Here is a 23,109-nt window from a genome sequence, read left to right on the forward strand (position 1 = left end):
ACTGCATTTTTATTAATTTTAAAGATTCTTATCCGTTCTCATATATAGTCTTATTATTAATCGTGTATTTGTATTCATTGTTATCACATTCTGACGCTGTTTCATTATTATAACAGCGAGGAAGAGAAAATCGATCTCGAGTTTTAAATTTGGGAGATGCTTATAATTAAGGAATATGCGTACCAATGTCGCTTGGTAATTTGATTGATAAACAGGAACACGTATTTACTACGAATATCGAATTAAAGATTAACGTAAGAAAAATATTTTATCTAGATTCTTTACAATTTGTATAATAGTTATAAAAAGAGATTATAAATTTTGTAGAATTTTGAATATAATTTAAAGGCAAGTTGATCCACCGGACATGAAAAGAGAGAAATGAACCGTATCCATGATTATACATCCTCCCTTGTAGATAAGAAAAATAGGAGCAAGGCATCCGTTAAGTAGGGAACAAACGATATCCCGGTTTCCGGTTAATGAGTACGTCATCCGATAAGAAATTAGTCGACTTACAGTCGGCAGATGGTATCGATCGTAGCTGTTAGGTTTCTTCAAATGCTCGAGAAAAGAAAGAATTATGAAAAAGATCGGAATACCGCGAAGAGAAAGAGATTATGACGAGGAGGATCGTACGTAGGTTTGTCAAATTGTAAGAGAGAGAGAGAGATGACGGGAGAGTAAATAGATAGGTAGGAAGAGCGTGCGCGAAAGAGAGAGAGAGAGAGAGAGAGGAAGAAAGTCTAGTTGAGAGGTATAACTCTCGCGTAGTTAGGGACGACGGAGGCTAGGGACGCCGTGCCGGCACGGTGACGCCACGGTGACGAGGTGGAGGAGAAAAGGTGGCGATGGTGGTGGAGGTGGAGGTGGAGGAGAAAAGGATGGCAGTAGTGGTGGCAGTGGCGGAGAAGGCGTCGACGTAGGATGCGTGACTTGCGCGCGGGGACTTTGGGCGAGGATGATAAAGGCTGCCGTTAGCTACGTCGTAGACTCTGGACGTCGTCCGAGTAGGCGCCCGAAGGAAAGAGAGAGAGAGAGAGAGAGAGAGAGAGAGAGTGTAGGTCTCTTTGGTTTAGGGCGGGTGGCGGGAGGGATTCGCGTCGTGACGAAGGAAGGTAAAAGAGGAGGGAGATTGTAGGCGGAGTGGGGTAAACGTGGTGCGCCGACTCGCTCGACGATACGATATTGAGAAGGGAACAGGCGGTGGTGGTGGCGGTGGCGGTGGTGGTAACGGTTGAGGAGGTGGGGGTGGCGGCGGTGCCGGTGCCGGTGCCGGCTAAAGAGGGGCACAGAGGGGGAGCAAAGCCACGGGGGCGGTGGCTCCTCCGCGCTACAGCCGCCATCATCGTCCGTCCCATCCTATAGTAACCTTCCAAAGCAGTACCCGATCTTTCCTCTCCAATGTGTGTTAGTTGGGAGCGCGTTTACCGGTGTTCGCTGCTTCGAGTCAGCTAGTGTAAAACGGACGCTTCTGTTTCGCCCGATCTTACCATGCCCTAACATCGAACATTAAATCCTCGCTTTTTCCCTCGTTCCTTCTCTTCTCTGTCTCTCTTTTTTTTCCCTCTCTTCTATTTCCCCCCTTTCCAACCTACCCTCCCAAAAGATCTTATTCTTTTTTTCCTTAAACTTTATACGCGAGGAAGAAAAGAAATACCTAAAGAAGAGAAACAAGTGTAATTAGTGGGTAGAGGAGGTGGTGGAAAAGAAGAAGAAGGAGGAGGAGGAAGAGAATGAAATAAAAAATTGAAGAAAGCTTTCCTTCTCGCGAAAGCCAGTGAAATCAAATTTCAAATATTCATTATTGTGTCTATACATTCTCCGATTCTCTCGTTGCTCGTCGTCTTTCGTCGTTAAATCGCGAGTGTAGTGAGGTTGCATCGAGGAGAAGTGACAACTAAAAAAAAGGGAAGAAAGAAAAAGAAAAGAAAAGAGAAGAAAAGAAAAGAAAAGAAAAGAAGGGAAAAGAAAAGGGGAGAAAATGTGGTCGTGTTTTTGATAAACGTAAACGTGAGATAAATTGGAAGGAAGGTGTCGATCAACAGCAAGGGACAGACAGAAAAAGGGAGAGCACGGGGTGGAGAAACGCGAAGGCGAGTTCAATCTAGAAGGATGTGATGCGATCGATCGGTCATCGCGTAAAACCAAATAGTGGAATGATAAATTGAGATATATAGATAGATAGAGATAAATAGATAGATAGATAGATAGATAGATAGAGAGAGAGAACCAATAAGATTTTCAAGCTCGGTGCGAAGGTCAGCACCTGAGAGAAGCGGAAAAGCGTCACGCGAGCGAAGCGGTGGCGTTTTCGTGCGGCGACATCGCGTCCCGCCCATTCGAGATAGGTCAGACGCGAGGAACGAAGAACCAAGCGGTGGAACAAACGAACGGCAGAATCATTGACATCGCGCTTCTCTTCGTCTTTCCTCTCGCTTCACGACGACAGCATCTCCTTCTTCTCCCCCCGCTCTCTCCATCATTCTCCTGAGAGTTACGCACGGCGCCTTTCGGAGGACCAGCAACATCTTGCACTCATTTAAGAAGCTGTCTCTTAACGCCGTTAGATCAGTCCCATCGTAATCGTCTATTTCCAAAAGAAGCTTTTCTCTCCTATCGTCGTCTTCGTCGTTATCGTCATCATCGTCGTCGTCGTCATCACCGTCGTCGTCGTCGTCGTCGTCGTCGGGAAACATTGTGAAAAAGTAACTCGATAGATCGGCCTCTTTTTCGCCACCACGTGAGGCGACACCCTCCCATTCGTCGTCATCGTCGTCGCCGTCGTCGCTGCCTTCGCCTTCTCCTCCTCAATATACATAAAATAGGAGAAGAAGACGAAGACGAAGAAAAAGAAGAGAAATTTATTTGGAAAATTTGTCAACACTTTTCGAGCTCGTTAGAGAAAGGGAAGAAGAAAGAAAGGAAAAAAGAGAGGAAGAAAGAGAGAAAGAAAGAAAGAAAGAAAGAAAGAAAGAAAGAAAAGAAAGAAAGGAAGGAATTGAAAGATAGACGTAAAGAGAAGGAAGAAGAAGAAAAGAAAAGAGTGAGAAAGTGATCGATAGTGCGTGTAGAGAACAGCATCCGGCCGGTATATTTCGAGTTTCCGACTTATTAAATAGGTGAGAAAAACGGCGAACGCGAAAGATATTCCTAGTTTCGTCGGAAGTAAAGGAATACGTGCACGAGAATGCTGCGCGGCTGCGGCACTAAACGTCGTTGGACGAATTCTTGAACAGACATCGAGATTACGTGGCCACGAAGGAAGGAAGGATATCGTCGTTTGGATTGCGTCTCGCGTCCTCGTTGTCCTCGGCAACGAACAAGAGTGACACGCGCGAAACGCAATACCGATCGGTGTTTTCGCGAATATGAGCATGACTCTTGTTCGGAACGCATTCAAAGGTAAGGATTTCTAATTTTTCCTGTCTAACCTCTATCTTCTATTTACTACTGACTAGATTGCTACCACCAAAGAGATGCGATACGTATTTTTGTCTCACAACGCTCTTGCCTCTTTTTCTCTCTCTCTCTCTTTTTCTCTTTCCCTTTCTCTCTCTCTCTTTCTCGTTTTATAAGCGCATGTGCAACGTATGCAACGTAGGACACTCTTACCCTCCTCCATCCCCACTTGTCGTAGACCTTTCCACACCGCGAACCAAGATATATCCGAATAAAAAAGAAAAAAAACAGGCGCCCCCGCTTCGATTTCGTTGAAACGCTGCTACTCTCCGTAACGTGCTCCTTATTTCCTGTGTGAACACAGTGACCCGATGACCTCAAAAGATCTATGGCAGGAGAGTTTTCTTCGAAAATATCAAACTCAAAGAGAGATAATTAATCAAAACGAATCGGAATTTTTATTGGCCCGTTCACTAAATTTTTCATTTTAATTTCTCGTTTCTTCAAGAGCAAAGTTTCAATTTTTTTATGCTACGCGATTTTAATTCAAGATTAATTGCGTTCTCCCAAAAATGGAATGATCGTTCTATGCTCGGTGCTGTCTTTGTCGAACGGAAACTCAGCTCTGAAATGATAAACGACGATGGACCTGCTGAGAAAAGTCGATGTCAGCGTACCAAGTATACGCATAGATAACAAAAGATGATTTATTTTTATCATATATTTCCATGAATTTGATCATTTATCGTGATCATTGCTAAGTAACAAACAAATATGAGAGTGATCAAACACCTGAGAATAATGATAGCTTTTTATCGTTATATGAAACTTTTCAATGATTTATATTAAAAATATATACTTTCTTTATTTCGTATTACGCATTCTTGTTTATGAGATATCAAGCGTATCGTTTTACACATGTTTTTCATAATTTAACACTGTTTTACGTAATATTTTATTGAATTCTACGTATCAAATCCGATTTTGTAATATATTTTTAACGCTCTTCATCGATTATATATACTACGCATATTTATTAAGTGATAAATTCATTTAGACAATCGTATATACTTGGATGGATTTTTTATCGAGTCAAGTTACAGAGGGATATATGTTACATATATATTACGTTATACTTTCAATATTATAATGAAGTATTAAATATTAAAAAGAGTTTTAAATCTTACGTTGCATAAGAGATGACAAGTTATACTAGTTTACATACATATCTACATACATTCTGTGTATACGAAATTTATAAAACATCATACATTTCAATGGAGTATATTACTGTCGATTATTTTAATACATATTTTTGTTTCGGATCATCGCATCTAATTTTTGTGATATATTTCTTTCTGTAGGTACGATTATTAAACAATGAAAACGTATAATAATACATTGCAATCATTATAAAAAATATTTATAACGAGTACAAAGATACATAAAATTGCATAGAATCAGAATCGATGAATTGAATAAAAAGCATGCAGATTTTTCTTTTTTTTATCATTTATTCGCCGTCAAATTTGACGTGATATCCGTGTATAAAATCGCGACAAAGCATTTCTGTAGAAATCTATTAATATTACTCGGCTACTTAGTATTTAACCGATATACATATTTGAATGAAGAAAAAAAGAACAAAAATTGCTATCGTGAAGTTTTAAAAGACATTTACATTCTATAGAAGATAACTTATGAACAAATATCATCGACGATAACATATTAGTATTAATTAGACTAGTATTAGTAATAATATCTCTCTTCGTTCACGATTTGGCACATAAACAAATGAAAAAGATTAGATTTTGCATACATCGCAATAAACGTCGTATGCTGATATACGTGGTATATTGACTAGTACATAGGTACATATGTAATACGTCAGGCTTCATTGAGAAACGCGCAAATATTTTCTTTATGAGATATCGCATCGAGTTATCTCTCTTTCACGATTATTATTTTGTCTTTCGTTTTTGATAATAAAACGATTCTGCGTTTTACTTACGGACATTTGTATTCCCAATACATTTCTTTTTTGATTATTTCAACCGAGCTTCCTCTTATCCTGCACGAGTTTCGCTCGAATAATCACGACTATATGACTGTAAAGCGATAATAACAAAAAAAAATAATTATGATATACAGAGGTATATCTTAAAGTTTGGAATTTTTTTTACTCTTTTTTAAACGAAACAAAAAAGAACACGCATATACTATATATAACCATATACGTGTATAAACGTGTGCGTATATTTTATATATTTCATATTATATTTATATTATTTTACGTCTTACATTTTATACACATACCTGTCTGTTTATATTTTATATTATAATACATATCTAAATAACAGAATTGTCATGAGGAATGAAGAAAAGAAAGAAAGAAAGAAAGAAAGAAAGAAAAAAAGAAAGAAAGAAAGAAAAGGAAAGCATCGAAATAGTTTTAATGTCATGGAAGATGGCGACCGCGCCCTATCAGGCTCAATGACCTCTCTTTGGATTCAGTCGGAGAAATCGCGTTTACTTACTTGGCTCACGCGCCGCACGGTTTATATCCTTGTTCGTTGTGGCGCGCACGATATCCTCGAGAGCAAGTTTGAGCTGCTGCTCGAGTGCAAACGCGCCTTTACTCTGGTTGCTCCATAAGTTCATAGCAGTCCATACTCGGCAGTACGCCGCCATCCGTTCTTCTCGACGCTCTTGATGACGTAAGCGCGCCCATCTTTTCGTCACCGTCTAAGGGCATGGCTACCATCCAACTTTTTCTCATACCTATACTCTTCCTTTCTGTTGTTTTTATTTCCTTTTCTTTCTTTTTCTTAAATTTCGAAAAGGCAAATTATTCTATGACGTTTCTTTCATCTATCTCTAGAACCTTTACCCTTTCACGCTTCTAATGTTTATTCTATTTTATTTTTCTTTCGACAGGATACGTTAAAAGATCATTCTGATAGATTCATCCTCTCTTAACGATATTATTTTACGCGATGAAACGAAACAAGGAGAAGTATTCGTCTTGAAGTAAACGTATGCTACGTTCGTTCTTATCGAAATATAGGATGGGCCAAAAGTTACTGGGTCAATTTAAATATCAATTACACTTTTTCGAGACTTTTTTGCTTAATTATCTCTTTTTTCAAATCGTTAAATTACAAGACTAGGAATTTCTGGACCATCTTTGTATTTGAGACTCGAATAGGAATTAGAGTTTTTCAGGGTCTCGATGTTTTCATACGTTCGGGACTTGTAAAAATTTCTCGAGAAATTGTTTTATAAATTGTATTTACTAACATAAGTGTCACGCGAGAGAACTCGAAAGAAATTCAATGAAATATAGAAACCACGAGATATGCGGTTATCCATGACCACGAGGATAAGTGGCCACAACGAAGAATTTCTATTTTTTTTTTTTTTTTATCCAAGTATATGGAAATGACGAAATGAAGATTCGTTGCATTAGAAAGTATCGCCGACCGCAGAAATTCCTTCCTAATAAGTACAACTTTAATGAAAAAACATTGGTAAAATAATGTGTTACGTATACTTCATTTCTGGCCTAATTAAATTTCTTCGAAATAGATTTTCTTATCGTTTTTTATCATACTTTATGATCGTCCAATTTGATATTCTTAAGTAAATATGTAAATGCAGTTAGGCGAGAAAACGATCGAAATGGTCAAACAGAAGAAATACTTCTCGTAAATCGATCATTCCGTAACTTTAGATTTTAGGGAGACAGAAACGGACTGGCGAAAAACATGATGTCCGAACGTTAATTCTCTTTAAGATAACGGCAATAAGATAAATAACGCGAGATCATAGCGAAGCTGATAATGTTGGTGAACGATCCGAGCTCGTGTATAGCTCTCGAGAAAGTGGCATCGATCATGTAATCGTTACGATAGTTCGTAATATTCTCTCAGTCGTTGGTTCTTCTTGTTTTCGTTCTATAGTCTATTAAGATCATGATCTACATATAACCGAGACGTGTTACGTATTAGAATAGACGAATGCAAGTTGCTTATATCATTTTCCACATTCCACCGACTTCATTGGTAAAAACATCGTCTTCGATCATTGAGATGGATCAGGGAAAGAAAAAATTGTAAAAAAAAAATGTTACTTTTGATCGATAAGAAAAGAAATTTGTTGATTAGGTCGGTTCATAATTTGCAAATTTTCGATATAACACTTGGACGTATATTCTTTTCTATGCGATAACTTTACAAAACAAAATCAATAGTTGGGTCATTGATAAATAAATAGAACAAAGGTGGATGATCTTATAGATGACATTTCTCTACACACACATATATATATCTTAATCCATTCGTTGGTATTTAATTAATTTTTTATTCCGAAGAGTTATCTAATATTTCTTATACTTTGTTTCGTATTGTTGCAAAAATATATTGCTAATATACATATAATCAAGCTCTTGAGAAATAACGTAACGTTGCGAGCGACGCAACGAAGAACGAATGATCCACGAACCGTTGACAGGAAGGCTGGAAAGGTCACGGCTGTGACCCGTTTCGACATCTTATCGGACTGCACGCTGATCAAAGTTCGTTTCATGAACGAACACGAACGAAAGTTAGTCAGAATAAGAATGCGTTTCGTTCGTGTTTTAATAGTGAAATCATTATTAAACCAAAGTAAAAGGCATAGAAGAAGACATAAATACATACCTAAATCCATCGATAGGTATTAAAAAGGGAGGAAGGTGAAACTTTAGAAGATTTTCTTGTTTGATCCGTTAATAAGGTAGCTTCTCATAGGTACAAAAGGTCTACCGCGATATCGAAGTCGTAAAATGGTTCATGATCACGAATGGGGATAGTACAGTGGGAGCAGCGTTTGAATCCCTGCTGGCACAATGATCGGACCAAAAAGTTATGCAGGCTCGAGCGGACTCACGGTCATGTGTCATTTTTCCCCTCGTGGTCCGTGTGTCGTCGTGGTGCTCGGCTCGACGCGTGCGTGGCATCGTGTAGGGCGTCGTGTACAGGGTGCCGTGCGAAGCCGCGTGCGAAAGACCGGTAGAGAAGGGATACCGATGGGTATATGTGTGTGCGAGCGCGCGGGCGCATTTATATATATTACATGTGCATGTATTATATAGATACCAGCCTCTATATAGCTTTCGTATAGGTATCTATGTATATACGTAGATGCGTCGTAACTAATGACAATGGACCCTCCCAGAATTGCACGCGACTTTGCAACTTCGTAGTGATGATTTTTTTGTATTGTTCTTTTTTTACTTTTTGTTTTATTTTATTTTATTTATTTATTTATTTTTTTTTTTTTTTTTTTATTAATGATACGTTATCCGAAAGAGCGCATTTGCGCTTACTTTGTGTATACTTAGATTGCAGCGAGGACGAAGCAGGTGGTGCGGACGTAGCGACGACGGTGACGACGGCAGCCGAAGGCTGTGCCGCTGAAGCCACGTCGGCCGTACTCGACGAGGATGGCGGCGGCGGCGGCGGCGGTGGCGGTGGTGGCGGCGGTGGTGGTGGTGGTGGTGGTGGTGGTGGTGGTGGTGGAGGAGGCGGAGGCGGCGATGATAACGAGGGAGGATCGACGGTGAAACGAGAAAACGGCCAAACTTGTTCCCACTGCGGCATACTCTTCCGGGACGCGCACGTACTTCAACTTCATATCGAGGACGCTCACAAGACGCTTTACTCGGTCGACAAAAACGATCCAAACGCTCAATTTTCTCAAGTGGTGAGCTTTAAATAAGACAAATTTCTCTTATTTATCCGTATATTTCTCGGTATGTTACACTAACCATGATATTGTTTACCTTCGTTACAGTCATGCAAAGTATGTAACAAGACCTTCGCTAACGTCTATCGACTACAAAGGCACATGATCAGCCATGACGAAAGTGCTGTGCTTCGAAAATTCAAATGTCCCCATTGTGAGAAAGCTTTCAAATTTAAACATCACCTTAAGGTACGCGAACACGATCGTTTCTACGAACTTTTCTTTCGACTTAAATCTTTCATATTATTTAGGAACATCTTCGTATACACAGCGGTGAAAAACCATTTCAATGTAACAACTGCGGAAAGAGATTTTCACATTCTGGCTCTTATTCGAGTCATATGACTTCCAAAAAGTGCTTAATCGTAAATTTGAAGAAATCGAGACAAAGCAGTATAAGTAATGTTGATAAATGCTCGAAGAAAACCCCAACGCAATCGGTTCCTGGACGTCGCGAAGATACACTTCTCGCGGCGAACAACAATACTTTTTTACCGATACTGCCAAAGCTTTCTCCTTCAGACTATCAAGAAATACGAGAAGGCGGAGGTAAGGAAATTGCATACATATTAACAAAAGATATTACGATAAAAGCATTTAAATGATATTTAATATCGAATAACTGTTTACACAGATTGAAAAAATCGTCATTTTTTATAACAGCGATAAAACATTACAAATTGTTCATTAACTATTTTAACAAAAATCAAATATATCTATTTGATGCATCTGGTTGCATTATGTGTATCTTAATGTTGAATTTTATGATTATATAAATCTTTAAATAAGTGTAACTTGTAATTAAAAATATAAATCGCACTCAAAGGAATGATCGATTTTAATTATATATATGCATAATTTTTATAAAATATATTCGTCCTTTTTATAGAAATACTCGATAGAAAATTTTGAGAAAAGTTAACTTTTCCATTTTTTATCGCTGCTACAAAAAACTATTTATTTCTTGATATATTTCATACATGGTACACGAATTTTTCGCTTGCAAAAAATCTGAATGTTGTTGTTCTCTCAATTAATAAAGAGGTATTGAATTTCAAATAACATTGTTTTTTGCTTTTATAGGTATTTACGATGTGCCAAGTCTTCTACCCCAAATGATGGGCTTTAGTAGTTACTTCCTTCAATCCTCATTGGGAAAGATATTAAATCAACTGCATTCCAAGCGACTCGACGAAGTTGCCGAACAATTCGAAAGTCATCGAGAAACGATGAGCCCATCGACAGCGGATTCAGAGGGTACGGAAGGTACCGAAGGGAAGGAATCACCTGCTCCGATCGAATCGCAGGGGTTGGACGTTGTACGACGTATTTTGGAAACTGTCAATACCTCTGTCACGAAGCAATTATTAGAAGCAAATGTAAAAAAATTGTCTACCTCACCGGCCACTATGAAACGAGAATTCGAAGACGATTATCAAGTATGTAATGTAACATTTGAAATGAAATGAATGTTGAAATAATGACTATTTAATAGCCACATTACATATGTATGTTTATATCTTTCAAATTTGAATCATTCATAACTATATCGTGTTATAAGTATATCTATACTTTTTTATGATCGATTTCTAAAGAAAATCATCCCGAATATTCTTATTAAGCCAGATAGATGTTCAAATTTGTTTCAAACATTTCCGAGCATATCATTTATTTATATTTGAATATAAATATTTGTCGTGTAGGACCAGGATAGCGAAGTATCGAGCGAGATGACCCATTATCCTGATTGGTCAGTAACGGATCAGTACGACTCGCAAAGCGAAGGTTTGGCTGCTAAACTTGAAGATGCTAATCAGCCCCATGGTATTGCCAGGTTAACTTCCAAGAGGAAAGCCGAGGATAGTTCCGAGCCGGATTCCGATGACGAAGAAGATGGAAATCAAACGCATACAGAAAATGGTAGGAGAGTGAGGGCGAGGTCATTGATAGATGACGAACAATTGGCTGTTCTCAAAGGTTATTACGCTATTAATCCAAGACCAAAGAAAGAAGAGATTATTATGATAGCGAATTATATTAATTTTCCAACTCGTGTCGTCCAGGTAAAGGCCTATCTTTATCTAATGTATATCTGTCTATCTCTGTTATTTTTATATATTTATTTATCATTCAATTTTTTATTCTCATTGAACTCGTATTGTCATTTTTTTAGGTATGGTTCCAAAACTCTCGTGCCAGAGATCGCAGAGAATCGAAGATCCCAGCGTTATTACCTCTTTCAAATCCAACTAATCAAACTACGATAGAACAACCATTGGATTTGTCAAAGAAAGATGTCCTTACGATATCGCTCGTTAAAGATGGTGATACCTCCAACAGAAACGTTGCTTCTCCTTGCGAACAAAAGGAGGATAATTCTACTGTTCCAAATCCAGACACGGACGATCTCGAGGATTCGCCTCTTGTTATAGACGAAGAAATTACCGATTCTATCGATACGAAACGTACACCTTCCACGGTCGACGTCTCGCAAAAGGTATCTAATGTCTTTTTTAATTACTATTATAAGGGAATATCTTTCGATTTTGTTTAAACTGAATCATGCCGTGTGTGCGTAAAACTTTCCTTTCTTAAACAACAAATTGACTAAACCGAATCTAAGAAAGTACGCAAATGATGTAACATTGTAAAAATTTTAGACTGATCGCTTGAAAATTGACGACACACGCAACTAAAATTTCTCTTTCCAGAATCAAAATCATGGGAACGCAAAAAAGGAGAATGAGAATCCAGTTCAAATCGAACCACCTACCACAGCAGATACTGAGCAAGGACTTTATTTTTGTGATCGTTGCGACAAGACTTTTTCAAAACATAGTTCTCTCGCGAGACACAAGTATGAACATTCCGGTAAGTCTATGGACATTAAAAAAGATATTTTATCCGTCTACATATATCCACTTTTATGCGAATTATCATACAATATATCGAATCTCATTTTATAAAGAAAGATTAGAAATATGTAAAATCTTAAACGCTTCTATCTACTTGATTAGTATTAATTATTAATTATCGGTAAGTAATGATCAATATATATGAATATTTTGGTCAGTATAAATAATTAAGTGTCAGGGTTACGTCATGGTTGCGTCACTTATATTACGTACTGATATTTTATTATAAATACTGACCCGAATAAATAGCGTCTAATCTTAAATTCGATTACACATCTTATTATCGCATAAAATTGTTGATTTTTTTTTTTTTTTGTACAGGGCAAAGGCCGTACAAATGCGTGGAGTGTCCAAGAGCGTTCAAGCACAAACATCATCTAACCGAACATAAGCGGTTGCACAGTGGCGAGAAACCCTTTCAGTGCTCCAAGTGCCTCAAACGCTTTTCTCACTCCGGCTCCTACAGCCAACATATGAATCACCGTTACTCTTACTGTAAACCATACAGAGAGTAAATTTTCGAGCGTTCTTCGTCCTATGTCCGCTTCGTTGGCCGAGTACGTACGGTTCTTTCTCCTTTCAAACAGAAAAATCGCATTTAATTTTTCTAATTAATCAAGTATTACATCCATCAACGTGTTTCTTTTTTTTTTTTGTTTATTTTTTTTTTCTCGATCAAATCAACGCGAAGAAAGGAAAGCTATTGCGCTACATTTCCTTTCGTTTTCTTTGGTTTTTGTTTTGTCAATCATTTTCAAGATTTCACGAGAAACTAAACTCTTCTCGTATTCCTGTTCGTTGTAATCGTGCCACGAGGAGAGAACGATACCATCCCTCGTTTGGGTTGGATCGTTATGTACTTGAGCTTTTCCAAGTTCTCAGCAAACTCGTTCGATACGCAACCAAATTTAATGATTTAGGTAAAAATTACCAATGAATATGCGTATCGGCGAATACGCTAAATAAGATAACGTAACGGTACCAAAAATGCATAATGCAATAATCTCTCTCTATACACATAACACGTACACATACACATATATACACATAAAGATGTGTGTATATATAACACACATACACGATATACATACATATACCAAACACGGTACACAAATATATATATACTATAAGATATGATATACATAATATTTTAGTATTTTTATTAACAAGATATTATATATACCATGACAATAATAAGGAAACTAATTAATGTACAAATTCGTTAGCTACGTTCGCCTGGGGGAGTGTGATATTTAAAAGTCCATTCGCATTTTTAAACGCGAAGATTCATATATATCTGAAATATAACAAACGCATACGAGTTACGATAAAGACACGCATATTATGTCGATCAGAAATTACATTATTGATCTTCTTTTTATATATCTATGTAATTCTTTTTGTGACTCTTTTGGTTTTCTTTTTTGTTTATTTTTTATTTCTTAATTTTTGTTTTTTCTTTTAATCAACAAAAGATTATATATTTACAATTAATATGTAGATATTATAAAACTCATCGTTTCACTCCTCTCGCTATAAATGAGCTCCTTTTTCTTTTTAAGTCGAAATGAATATAAGAACAAAAAACGGGGGCGATCACTTGAAATGAATAAATTATTCCGCGTCGCTATTATCAAAGAGGATCAAAAGTAACAGAACGAAGGACACTTGAAATTGAACGATCGTTAATGGAGCTTACGATAAAATTGGATCGTTGTATATTATTGAACTCGCATTATAAGTAACTTTTAAATCTACAGAATGATTATATTATAATATATGAACATTATATATATATATTATATATAATATATATATATATATACATAAAAAAAGAAAAAGAGAAAAAAAGAGAGAAAACGTATGCGTGTTGTGCGTGTATGCGTGTGTGCGTGTACGTCTGCACATATATAGGATAAATCACTCAAAATTCGTCATTTGAAATGTCTGTCTTATTTCGAAGGATTAGAAAAAAGAAAACAAAAACATGTTAAAGTACAAACTGGCATAGTCTTAAAACAAATAATACAGTGACATGATTACATGATATATATATATATATGTATGTACGTATGTGTGTGTGTATATATATACATACATATATATCAATTTCTTTCTTCGAAGATATTTATACTATACAATTTTGTCTGTGGAAACAAGTTTCTTAAACTGTCTTTTAAAAGCAAAGAGGTGGGAGAGACAGAGAGAGGAAGGGAGAGAAAGAGAGAGAGAGAGAGAGAAATATTTCAAATACGAATACTCAAGTGAGTCATTTCCTATAGATACAGACAACAAACAGCACGCACGATATTATCGAACGCCGTTCGAAAGGGCCTTGCAAATCGGTGAATGATGTCATGCGAGAACGTCGTCTCCATTACGTACTTATGGTCTTACGATTATTAAATCAAAATTTTAGTCGATTTTCAATGGTCGTTCGCAATAGAAATCACGCTACGCCTTCCAAATATATTTATATATACTTACCTATGCATATATGTATTATTACAAGATCAGTTAAAAGACAAAAGGAAAGAAAAAGAAAGTCATTTTGCAAAGTAAGTCATTTATAGGATGATCTTTTTATTTTCTCATTATTTATTTTTACTTCTTTCATCCTCATCGATAAATCATTCGAATTAATCGATCAAAATTTGCCGATGAAGTATTGCAAAACTTGATATATAGAACATATAAATAGCGACGACGAATAAAGATAAAAGAAAGGAAAAGGCAAGAAAAAAAATTGATGACGACGATGACGACGACGACGACGACGATGATGATGATGATAATAATAATAATAGTAATAGTAATAGTAATAATAATAATAATAATAATAGTAAAGTAACGACAATAATCTCGCAATAATTTCATTACCGAAATTTCGAGGCCCGATAATAAGATCTACATACGTATGATATTAAATGCTTCCAATACACTATACGACGAAAAAAAATGATTATGTCATTTATATGATTTTATTCGCTCAAACGCGCAGGAGTAAAAATTAAGAAACTCCATAGATATTGATAATACTCGCGAATGTGTATTTTATAACAGTTTATGCGACTTTTTATTTACACGCGCCAACAAAACGATAAGTGATATTGTTATTGAAAAAAAAAATGATAAAAAAAAAACAAACAAACAAAGAAGAAGAAGAAGAAGAAAAAAGGAAAAAGAAAAAAAAGAATAAGAAATAAGAAAAATAAATGAAGAAAAAGAGAAGATAATAGAAGAAGATACCATATATATTAATTATGTATCAAAACGACATTACATTCGGCAATAACGAATAATGTCGGGTCTTGTACTTCCTCACACGCGTACATAGAAGCTTCGGTTATCCGCGACAGGCATCGTGACCATATTAAGAGAAAGAAATATGATGCTTATATAATACTCATTTATTATAGTGTTAATAATTAAGAAATATATTTTTATATAATTATAACGTAATATTATACGATACGATATAGTACTAATTGATCGCTATACTACGCCATGATCGCTATACATCAGATCTCTTTCTTGAACTCTCGCGTGCAAGACGATTCTATACTTACATTTTCTCTTTACCGTCCTCGTTCATAAATCGAATTCGATTTTTCTCTCTCTTAAGAATCGTGTCATATTTGAATTGTTTCATTTTTCACACAATCGATCTTTTAATTCAGTTCTTTCTTCTTATCCAAGTACATATTATATTTTCATATTTTTGTCGTCTTGCACGAGTCATTACACTCGATTATCGTGCGCAAATCTATCGAATCTCTCGTGTTTGTTCCTTCGTTAACACCGATTATAATTAAATATACTTATAGCAAAAGTGTGGCTAAATGGATTTATTGGCTATAATATTTTAGAATAAGCGATTATTGCTTTCAGATGATCGTTATTATTATTACATAAATGCACGGTGAAATGCTTTAAAACATATAAGTAAACACACAAATACACACACATACACACACACACACTTCTGCGGCTTTTTCCCTCTTCTCTCTTCGATCAAAAAAAAAAAAATAAAATAAAATAAAAATATCGTATCTACTTAGTTTGAAAAACGTTACGATATAGAAACGAAAGAATATGCCAGGAAGCTCTTTAAAGACAATAACGCGTATCTAACGCACGATATACAAGTTGGTTCATTAGAAAACTAAACATCTGATTTATCTGGTACGAATTGAGAATAATAGAATAATAATGTCAGATAATAAAATTTATATAATTTTATTGTCTGAGATTACCTTCCTAACTCTCATATTTATTTAGAGAGATATTTGGATAATCGGTTTCTAATGAATCACTCTGTATATAGATATATTGACGTTCCACATTTGCCCCCAAAATTATATGTACACTAAATAATTAAAATTAGATAGATGTATCGATCGGTGCAAGCTGATAGGTCGCTTTGATGAATCGGAATGAAGCTCCGTTATTCCTTAAATCTAAATTATTGTAATCCTATAAAAAAGAAAAAAAAAGAAAAAAAAAGAAAGAAAGAAAGAAAGAAAGAAAGAGAGAGAGAATAAGAGAGCAAAAACAGAAATGAAAAAAAAAAAGAAAAGAAAGAGAAGATAAGAGCGGAGAAAAGAGATAAGAAAATTGTTAACGATTGTTGAAGCAACGATTTAATAAGCACCATACGATGCCTTGCGTGAACGACCGAGCTTGCCTAACTGTCGAAGGCGATTAATAACGTACTATATAGAAGATAATAATTCGAATATAAAAAACGAAATCTTCTTAACCGAAGGCCAACGGTTGCTTCCATGATTCTCCTTAAAAAATGACGACCGCTATTAAATAAATAATATCGCGATCTAATGTAATAGCCCTTCAAATCAGTTTTATCTTTTATTTCTCTTGTTTTCTTCTTTTTCTTAATTTTTGATCTTTATTTTTGTTCTTCTTTTTCTCTATTTTTTTTTTGTTTTTTTTTTTTTAATTATTTTCCCTATATAATATGTACGTGACAAAATACATGCGTATATGTGCGACAGGAGATCGGTGATATTTTTTTAAAAGAATATGTAATTTATACGAAACGTTTTGTTACGGCGACAGAATCAATTGTGATTATAAGATCCTCAGGAGTATCGCGGAGTAACTACGATCCTTCGCATTAAACTGTACTCTATGAATACCAGTGGTTATACCATTGAGCTTTCCATGACTATGTTACGTAAGCAAGTACCAAAAAAAAAAGATATAAATAAATTGTATATATGAGAAATAATCGGGGAAAGAAAAAAAAAGAAAACCACCGCAGACAATAATGTACCGTTTCTTCTAGATTATTAGAAAGCGTAAGCATTACACCATAGTAGGAATAATACATACGTCTTAGGAATAAAAGAAATAAATTTACTAAAAATTGGTACGTAAATATATAGTATATATATATATTATATACATCATTACATTTAATCGACAAGAAAAATAGCGACGTGGATGTTATTATTATGGTGATATGTAATATGCAACGCGTACTTGAAAAAGATTAATGAAAAGTGAAAAAGATAAAAAGGTCTTAGCAACGTAGTGTCGGCAGTGCCAACTTCGAATTATTTTTTATAAGTTATAACTATTAATTGCGCCATATAATGGAGAACAAAATTTCGTACTTAGTACGTAATTTTTTGTTTTTTTTTTTTTTCTATACGTTCATCATTAGCCTTTAAAGATCGTTTTTAAATACCGTAACGTGCATTCATTCTCTTCGATTTAAGTTGACAAATTAAAGAGAAATTTACGTTGAAAAAAATTTATTTATTAGAAATAAAACAAATCGAAACGTAAGCCCAAAAGCTGACTCCATTGATTCTCGATCGGGCAATTTTTATATTTACAATATGTAATAGGGCTCAATCAGAAGAGAGAAAGAGAGAGAGAGAGAGAGAGAGAGGGGGAGAGAGAGAGAGAAAGAGAGAGAGAGAGAGAGAGAGAGGATCCCATGGAATTTTAAGTAACGATTTGTTATATTTCTAAATCAATTTCCTAAGATGTACACACATACATATATTTGTAATTTATTTATGTATGTACATAGATACATGCCTAATGGCTTGTTTTTTCGGAAATTTATTCTTGATTTTTTCAAAATCGATAAAAATTTATTTCTATTCGTGGATAAACCCATCGACATTTCCTTTCTATATTTTCGCAAAATTAAATTCAAATATAATTGAATATATCATATTATATATAATATATTATTGCATTCCATGAGAAATTTTTATATAAAATAGGAGTGACTCCTATCGTAAATTTAATCTGTTATTACTGATTCGTATTTAAATTAATAGCGATGATTGCAATTGAAATCTTGAACGATATAAGTAATTATACTTTGATCTCAAATGTTAATTCCTTATTTTCCTATATAACAACTAAAACGTGCATTTATTATAGTTTTCTATATTATAAAAGCCTATTATATTATGTATGTATGTATGTATGTATGTATGTATGTACATACATATCTCTAACAGTGAATCTATGAGTTATACAGATATATTAATTTTGTATACTCCATGTACCTCAAGAATGCCGCAAAACAATGTCATTTGTTAAACGTTTCAATGAAATCTTTATATATATACGTGTATATACGTATATACATATATTTATATATACTTAAGCAATCATCTCCTTTGGCATTCTCTTTAGTCAATTACGTTAATCGTAAGAGAGAGAGAGAGTGAGAGAGAGAGAGAGAGAGAGAGAGAGAGAGAGAAAGAGAGAGAGAGAGAGAGGAAGAGAGAGAGAGAGACAGAGAGAGAGAAAGAGAAAATGTGATTAGCTGGATAAAAAAATATTTTGATAAATCATTGTACCAGAAATACCGAATTATTTCCATTGATATTGCTTTTTGATTTAAAAAAAAAAAATGATGGTAAACGAACATGATCAGTATTATCAGACGAAAAAGAAAAAAAAGAAAAGGATGAAATTTCGATGGTTACGATCGTGTATTATTATCATTGATCATTTAAAATGATTATAATTACAATCGATGAGGCACCTCCTATACACTACGTCGCTGGCTTGCAAAATATTGATCTGTGGACTTCATCTCCAAAGATCTTTCGTGTGTTACTGCGGAATTAAGAAAATGATCGAAAGAGGAAATAAGAAAGAAAAGAAAAGAAAAGGAAAATATAAGAAAAGGGAAAAGAATAATGTATTGTGACGAAGTTCCATCCATAATAAATAAATGAAATATTATAAAGTTAGGCCGACCTTTCCGCCAGTTCGTGCCTTTTTTTCTGCAGGGAGAGAATGCAGTTTTGAAATTCGATCAAACATGTGCTATAATGTAACGCGATCGCGCAAGGTGTTATTCACATTTGCGCCTGAGTATATGTGTGTGCGTCTGAGAGAGAAAGAAAGAGAGAGAGAGAGAACGAGAGAGAGAGAGAGAGAGAGAGAGAGAGAGAAAGAGGGTGAAAGAAAGGGTGGGAGGAAGAAGCAAGGTGGAAGAAAGGTGAGGGTGAGAGAGAGAGAGAGATGTGGAGAGAAAGAAAAGAAAAAGATATAGAGTATATGCTTAACAGTAACGCACGATAATCGTAAAATGAATGAAAATGAACGAAATTCAAGACGTATTCCTATTCTTACGTAGTATATATTTTCAGTAAACGTTACAACACGCTTTTGGATAAGTCAATAAAAAAAATAATGAAATATATAAATAATGAGTAGGAAGAATTCGTAATTATCTGATAGGAAAAGGATTGGTTAGAGCAATAGGTAGAGAGAGAGGGGGGGGAGTGAAAGAGAAAGAGGTAAAAGAAATGATGGCAGAATAGATGATAAGAGAAAAATAATACAGGAATCGAAGAAAGCATTTGAGATAGAAAGAGAAAAAGAGAGGATGAATTTTAGCACTTGTTGATCGTTCGTTAAATTGTCTTCGTTTCCCGATGTAATAAAAGCTATTTTACTTTGACGCTAATGTAGAATTTCTTATTTTTTGATACATCTCTTCCTCTATGATGTTATATTCATGAGATTCAAACGACCTTAAATTTTATTCTCATATACGTTTCTGTACAATTGATAAGACATTTTTAATGTCTATCTAAAATTAAACTTAATGTATTATATTCACGACCACACTATGATCTTGCGAAACAATGTTTATTTTTCCAAGACAATTTGTCCAGGAGATAGAGTTATTCTAAAATATACAGTGTATATATATACATACTGTTTTATATTAAATATCTCGTTGGTTGCATTTTATGCTAATTAAATTTTCATAAGAAACTTCTTTCGTGTTAACTACATACCAAGTTTTAAACACTGGATATCAATAGCGTCTCCTTTATATTTATTTAGCTGTCGAAGTAAATGTAATTTGGTCTGTTTACAATGATTTGTATGTAACTCATAGGAAGTACACATATTCAACAAAATTGGTTCTTGTAAGCTTTTCATAGGATTTCTGGCCACTGCATTTTCATACAAATGTACAGCAGCTTTGAGCTGACCAGTATAGAGAAGACACACAGCCATATTATTTAATAGCATAACATTAGAAGGATCCATAGTAGATGCAGTTTGAAAATAATTAAATGCTTCTTGAAATGAGTTTTTTGCAACTGCTATTAAGCCTCTATCTACCAATTCTCTAACAGTAGTTGTAGTTGTCTGAATAATTCTATTATTTAATAATGTCTCTGCTGTAGAGACATCCCCAAGAAACAAATATATTCTCCCTATGCTAGATCGAAATATTTGTAATTGCTCTGTTGTCCAATCATGAGATTTGCTTAGTTCTTCTAATATATCTACTGCCAAAATATAATTTTTCATTCCAACTGCACAGTTAATGATAGATATTAATACTCTGGATTTTCTGCGTGACCACAGTTTAATAGCATCTTTCTTCTGTTCTGTATTAGTAACTTTGGTATCATTAGCTTCCCTCATAAGGCCAGCTTGTAAATTTGACAAAATTTCATTGACTACGCTCAAAACTTTGTGTAGTTTATCTAATGCTTCCTTTGGCTTGCCATAATAGTATGGGACTTCTGCTAAAAGTAATCTAAAGGCAAATGAAGCCATGGAACCTGGTTTAGTACCATATAATTCTGGATAAAATGTATAATACATGTCTGGCTTGTCCAAATCACCAAATGGCTTAGATTCTTTTTCTAATAATTCGTTCTGTTTTAATTTTGCTAATAAGGAAAGTCTCGTATACCATAAATATAAAGAATGTGGAGTATGTTTACTTGACTGATTTATTTTTCCATAACCTTGCGCATAGATGGAAATAAGTCTTCCAGATAAATTAATAGCAGCTCTATAACAACCAGTCTGTATTAATTTTCTCAGTCCACGTTCGTCTTGAGTGACATCTGAAGCGGTAAGTACATTTCTTTGCATCTCTTCATCTTCGCCAAGAAAATGGGACACAGCAGTTTTTATTAAATCAGGCATGTCTCCTTGCAATGCCAATCCCGGCATTGTTAAATTGTCTCTCTCGAGAAAAGTAGTTCCTACTGTGGAGGTAGCAATAGATCGCAAAATTTTACGAGTACGTTCTGATGGTATCCAAGCATCTCTATGCAAATTACTTTGTATCATATGATCATTATCTAATAAAGTATCCGACATTCGATCATTATCTAATAAAGTATCCACAGAAAACAAATCATTCGTTGTACAATTTAAAAGTGAATTAAACCTTGAAACATTGTCCTCAGAATCCGATACCGTATTAAAATAGTTTTGTTCATTCGGTGCCACAATATCGTCAAAAATCGTGCGTGGTGCATTATTAAAATAACGACTAATATCTGTTGTCTTTTCATCGGTATCTTCTGATACAGAAGAAACATCCTTTGACATTTTGTTATTACCTTCGGCCATTTTCTTTAAATAACGATTACTGGTTATATTGCCAGTAATTTAAAAATATTAAATAAAACGTAATTCATAAAAACTCGTTCGAGTAAAATTAATCAGGCAATTACTCATACTATGCGAAATATTCCATGCTTACATTGTTAACTGTAATACAGCGTATAGCCGAGAGAGGCGCTGGTGTTACATTTGCGCAAAAGAATATATTCGTTAAATATTTAATGAAAAATTCTATCAATATTGAATAAAAATATCAGTAAATAAACTTTCTCTTATTCCTTCTAAAAATTACATATTGATGACAAAGATTGACATGTAACAAGACCAATCAGAACTACCAATCTCGAAATAAAAAGTTTCTCACTAACTCGTTCGAAGTTTGATTCAAACATTCCCGCTTTTATTTGCCCAACCCCTGACTTATATTTCGTCGCAAATAATCACAATGCAACAAAAATTTATAATGTAAATATCAATATATCTCAATAACGTTTGTATTTACCGTTTAATTCTCATATAGAGAGCGTCTTCGGACTTCGTTATTTACAATTTATTATATATATAAATAACCATACGACAAGAAAATCCTCAGCGTTATTGGTTTGTACTTCTATCTAGATAAATATCATTGGTTTATCACATCTTCACAAACATCACTTCACTGCAGGATAAAGACAAAAAATATATGATTTAAACAAAAAATTGACATAGAAAGGATATCCTCACTACCGCCATTAATAATCGTAAATGTATATACAGGTACAGCATTAGGGATATTTCCTTTTTATAGAAAGTGCATCTACATAAATACACACATGTAAATATAACATTATTGTTGAAAACACACATACACACACGCATATATATATAATATTGTTCCTAATGTTTTATTATTCATTGAAATACAATGTACATAATTAATCGTTTTATACTTTCGTGTAAAGAAAAATATCGTTACAATTCATATCGTTATTATCCCTATAAATGTACTATATGAAAAGGCAGACATGTTGTCCTCTAGTATTCTGTATCTCTTATTGGTTATTGAAAATACGTCATTGCCTGCGGCCATCCGTGTAACGCATTGTCTCGGTTTGACGTGAGGCGCAGTACT

General features: G+C 34.8%; 2 protein-coding genes and 1 long non-coding RNA gene across 4 annotated transcripts; 1 reads left to right on the plus strand and 2 right to left on the minus strand.

Annotated features, from left to right (window-relative positions):
• Positions 1 to 1,310: 1,310 nt before the first annotated feature.
• On the plus strand, positions 1,311 to 20,070 carry LOC127066301 (zinc finger protein 1). Of its 2 annotated transcripts, XM_050999862.1 has the most exons (10): positions 1,311 to 3,405; positions 8,786 to 9,147; positions 9,238 to 9,378; positions 9,441 to 9,738; positions 10,273 to 10,628; positions 10,893 to 10,939; positions 11,024 to 11,252; positions 11,363 to 11,686; positions 11,901 to 12,060; positions 12,426 to 20,070. In XM_050999862.1, the coding sequence occupies exons 1-10, from the start codon at positions 3,372 to 3,374 to the stop codon at positions 12,617 to 12,619; spliced, it is 2,145 nt and encodes a 714-aa protein (XP_050855819.1). In that variant the 5' UTR covers positions 1,311 to 3,371; the 3' UTR covers positions 12,620 to 20,070. The 2 variants fall into 2 exon arrangements, with proteins under 2 accessions (XP_050855819.1, XP_050855818.1); XM_050999861.1 differs by having other exon boundaries at positions 1,313 to 3,405; positions 10,893 to 11,252.
• Positions 5,150 to 8,787, minus strand: LOC127066305 (uncharacterized). The gene is made up of 3 exons (XR_007782352.1): positions 8,103 to 8,787; positions 5,940 to 7,969; positions 5,150 to 5,510 (listed from the first exon to the last, which is right to left on the minus strand). It is a non-coding gene; the product is annotated as an uncharacterized LOC127066305 (long non-coding RNA).
• On the minus strand, positions 17,039 to 22,933 carry LOC127066302 (trafficking protein particle complex subunit 12). The gene has a single exon (XM_050999863.1). The coding sequence runs from the start codon at positions 21,999 to 22,001 to the stop codon at positions 20,406 to 20,408; it is 1,596 nt and encodes a 531-aa protein (XP_050855820.1). The 5' UTR covers positions 22,002 to 22,933; the 3' UTR covers positions 17,039 to 20,405.
• Positions 22,934 to 23,109: the final 176 nt, after the last annotated feature.

The sequence above is a fragment of the Vespula vulgaris genome, chromosome 9 (genome assembly GCF_905475345.1).
Source record: "Vespula vulgaris chromosome 9, iyVesVulg1.1, whole genome shotgun sequence".
NCBI classification, from domain to species: Eukaryota; Metazoa; Arthropoda; class Insecta; order Hymenoptera; family Vespidae; genus Vespula; species Vespula vulgaris.

Bases quoted from the DNA above. Each gene is read 5' to 3' on its own strand.
- LOC127066302 (XM_050999863.1), bottom strand. From the start codon at position 22,001: ATGGCCGAAGGTAATAACAAAATGTCAAAGGATGTTTCTTCTGTATCA.
- LOC127066301 (XM_050999861.1), top strand. From the start codon at position 3,372: ATGAGCATGACTCTTGTTCGGAACGCATTCAAAG. The intron at 9,148-9,237 runs GTGAGCTTTAAA...CCTTCGTTACAG, and splicing joins ACGCTCAATTTTCTCAAGTG to TCATGCAAAGTATGTAACAA. The intron at 10,629-10,892 runs GTATGTAATGTA...TTTGTCGTGTAG, and splicing joins AATTCGAAGACGATTATCAA to GACCAGGATAGCGAAGTATC.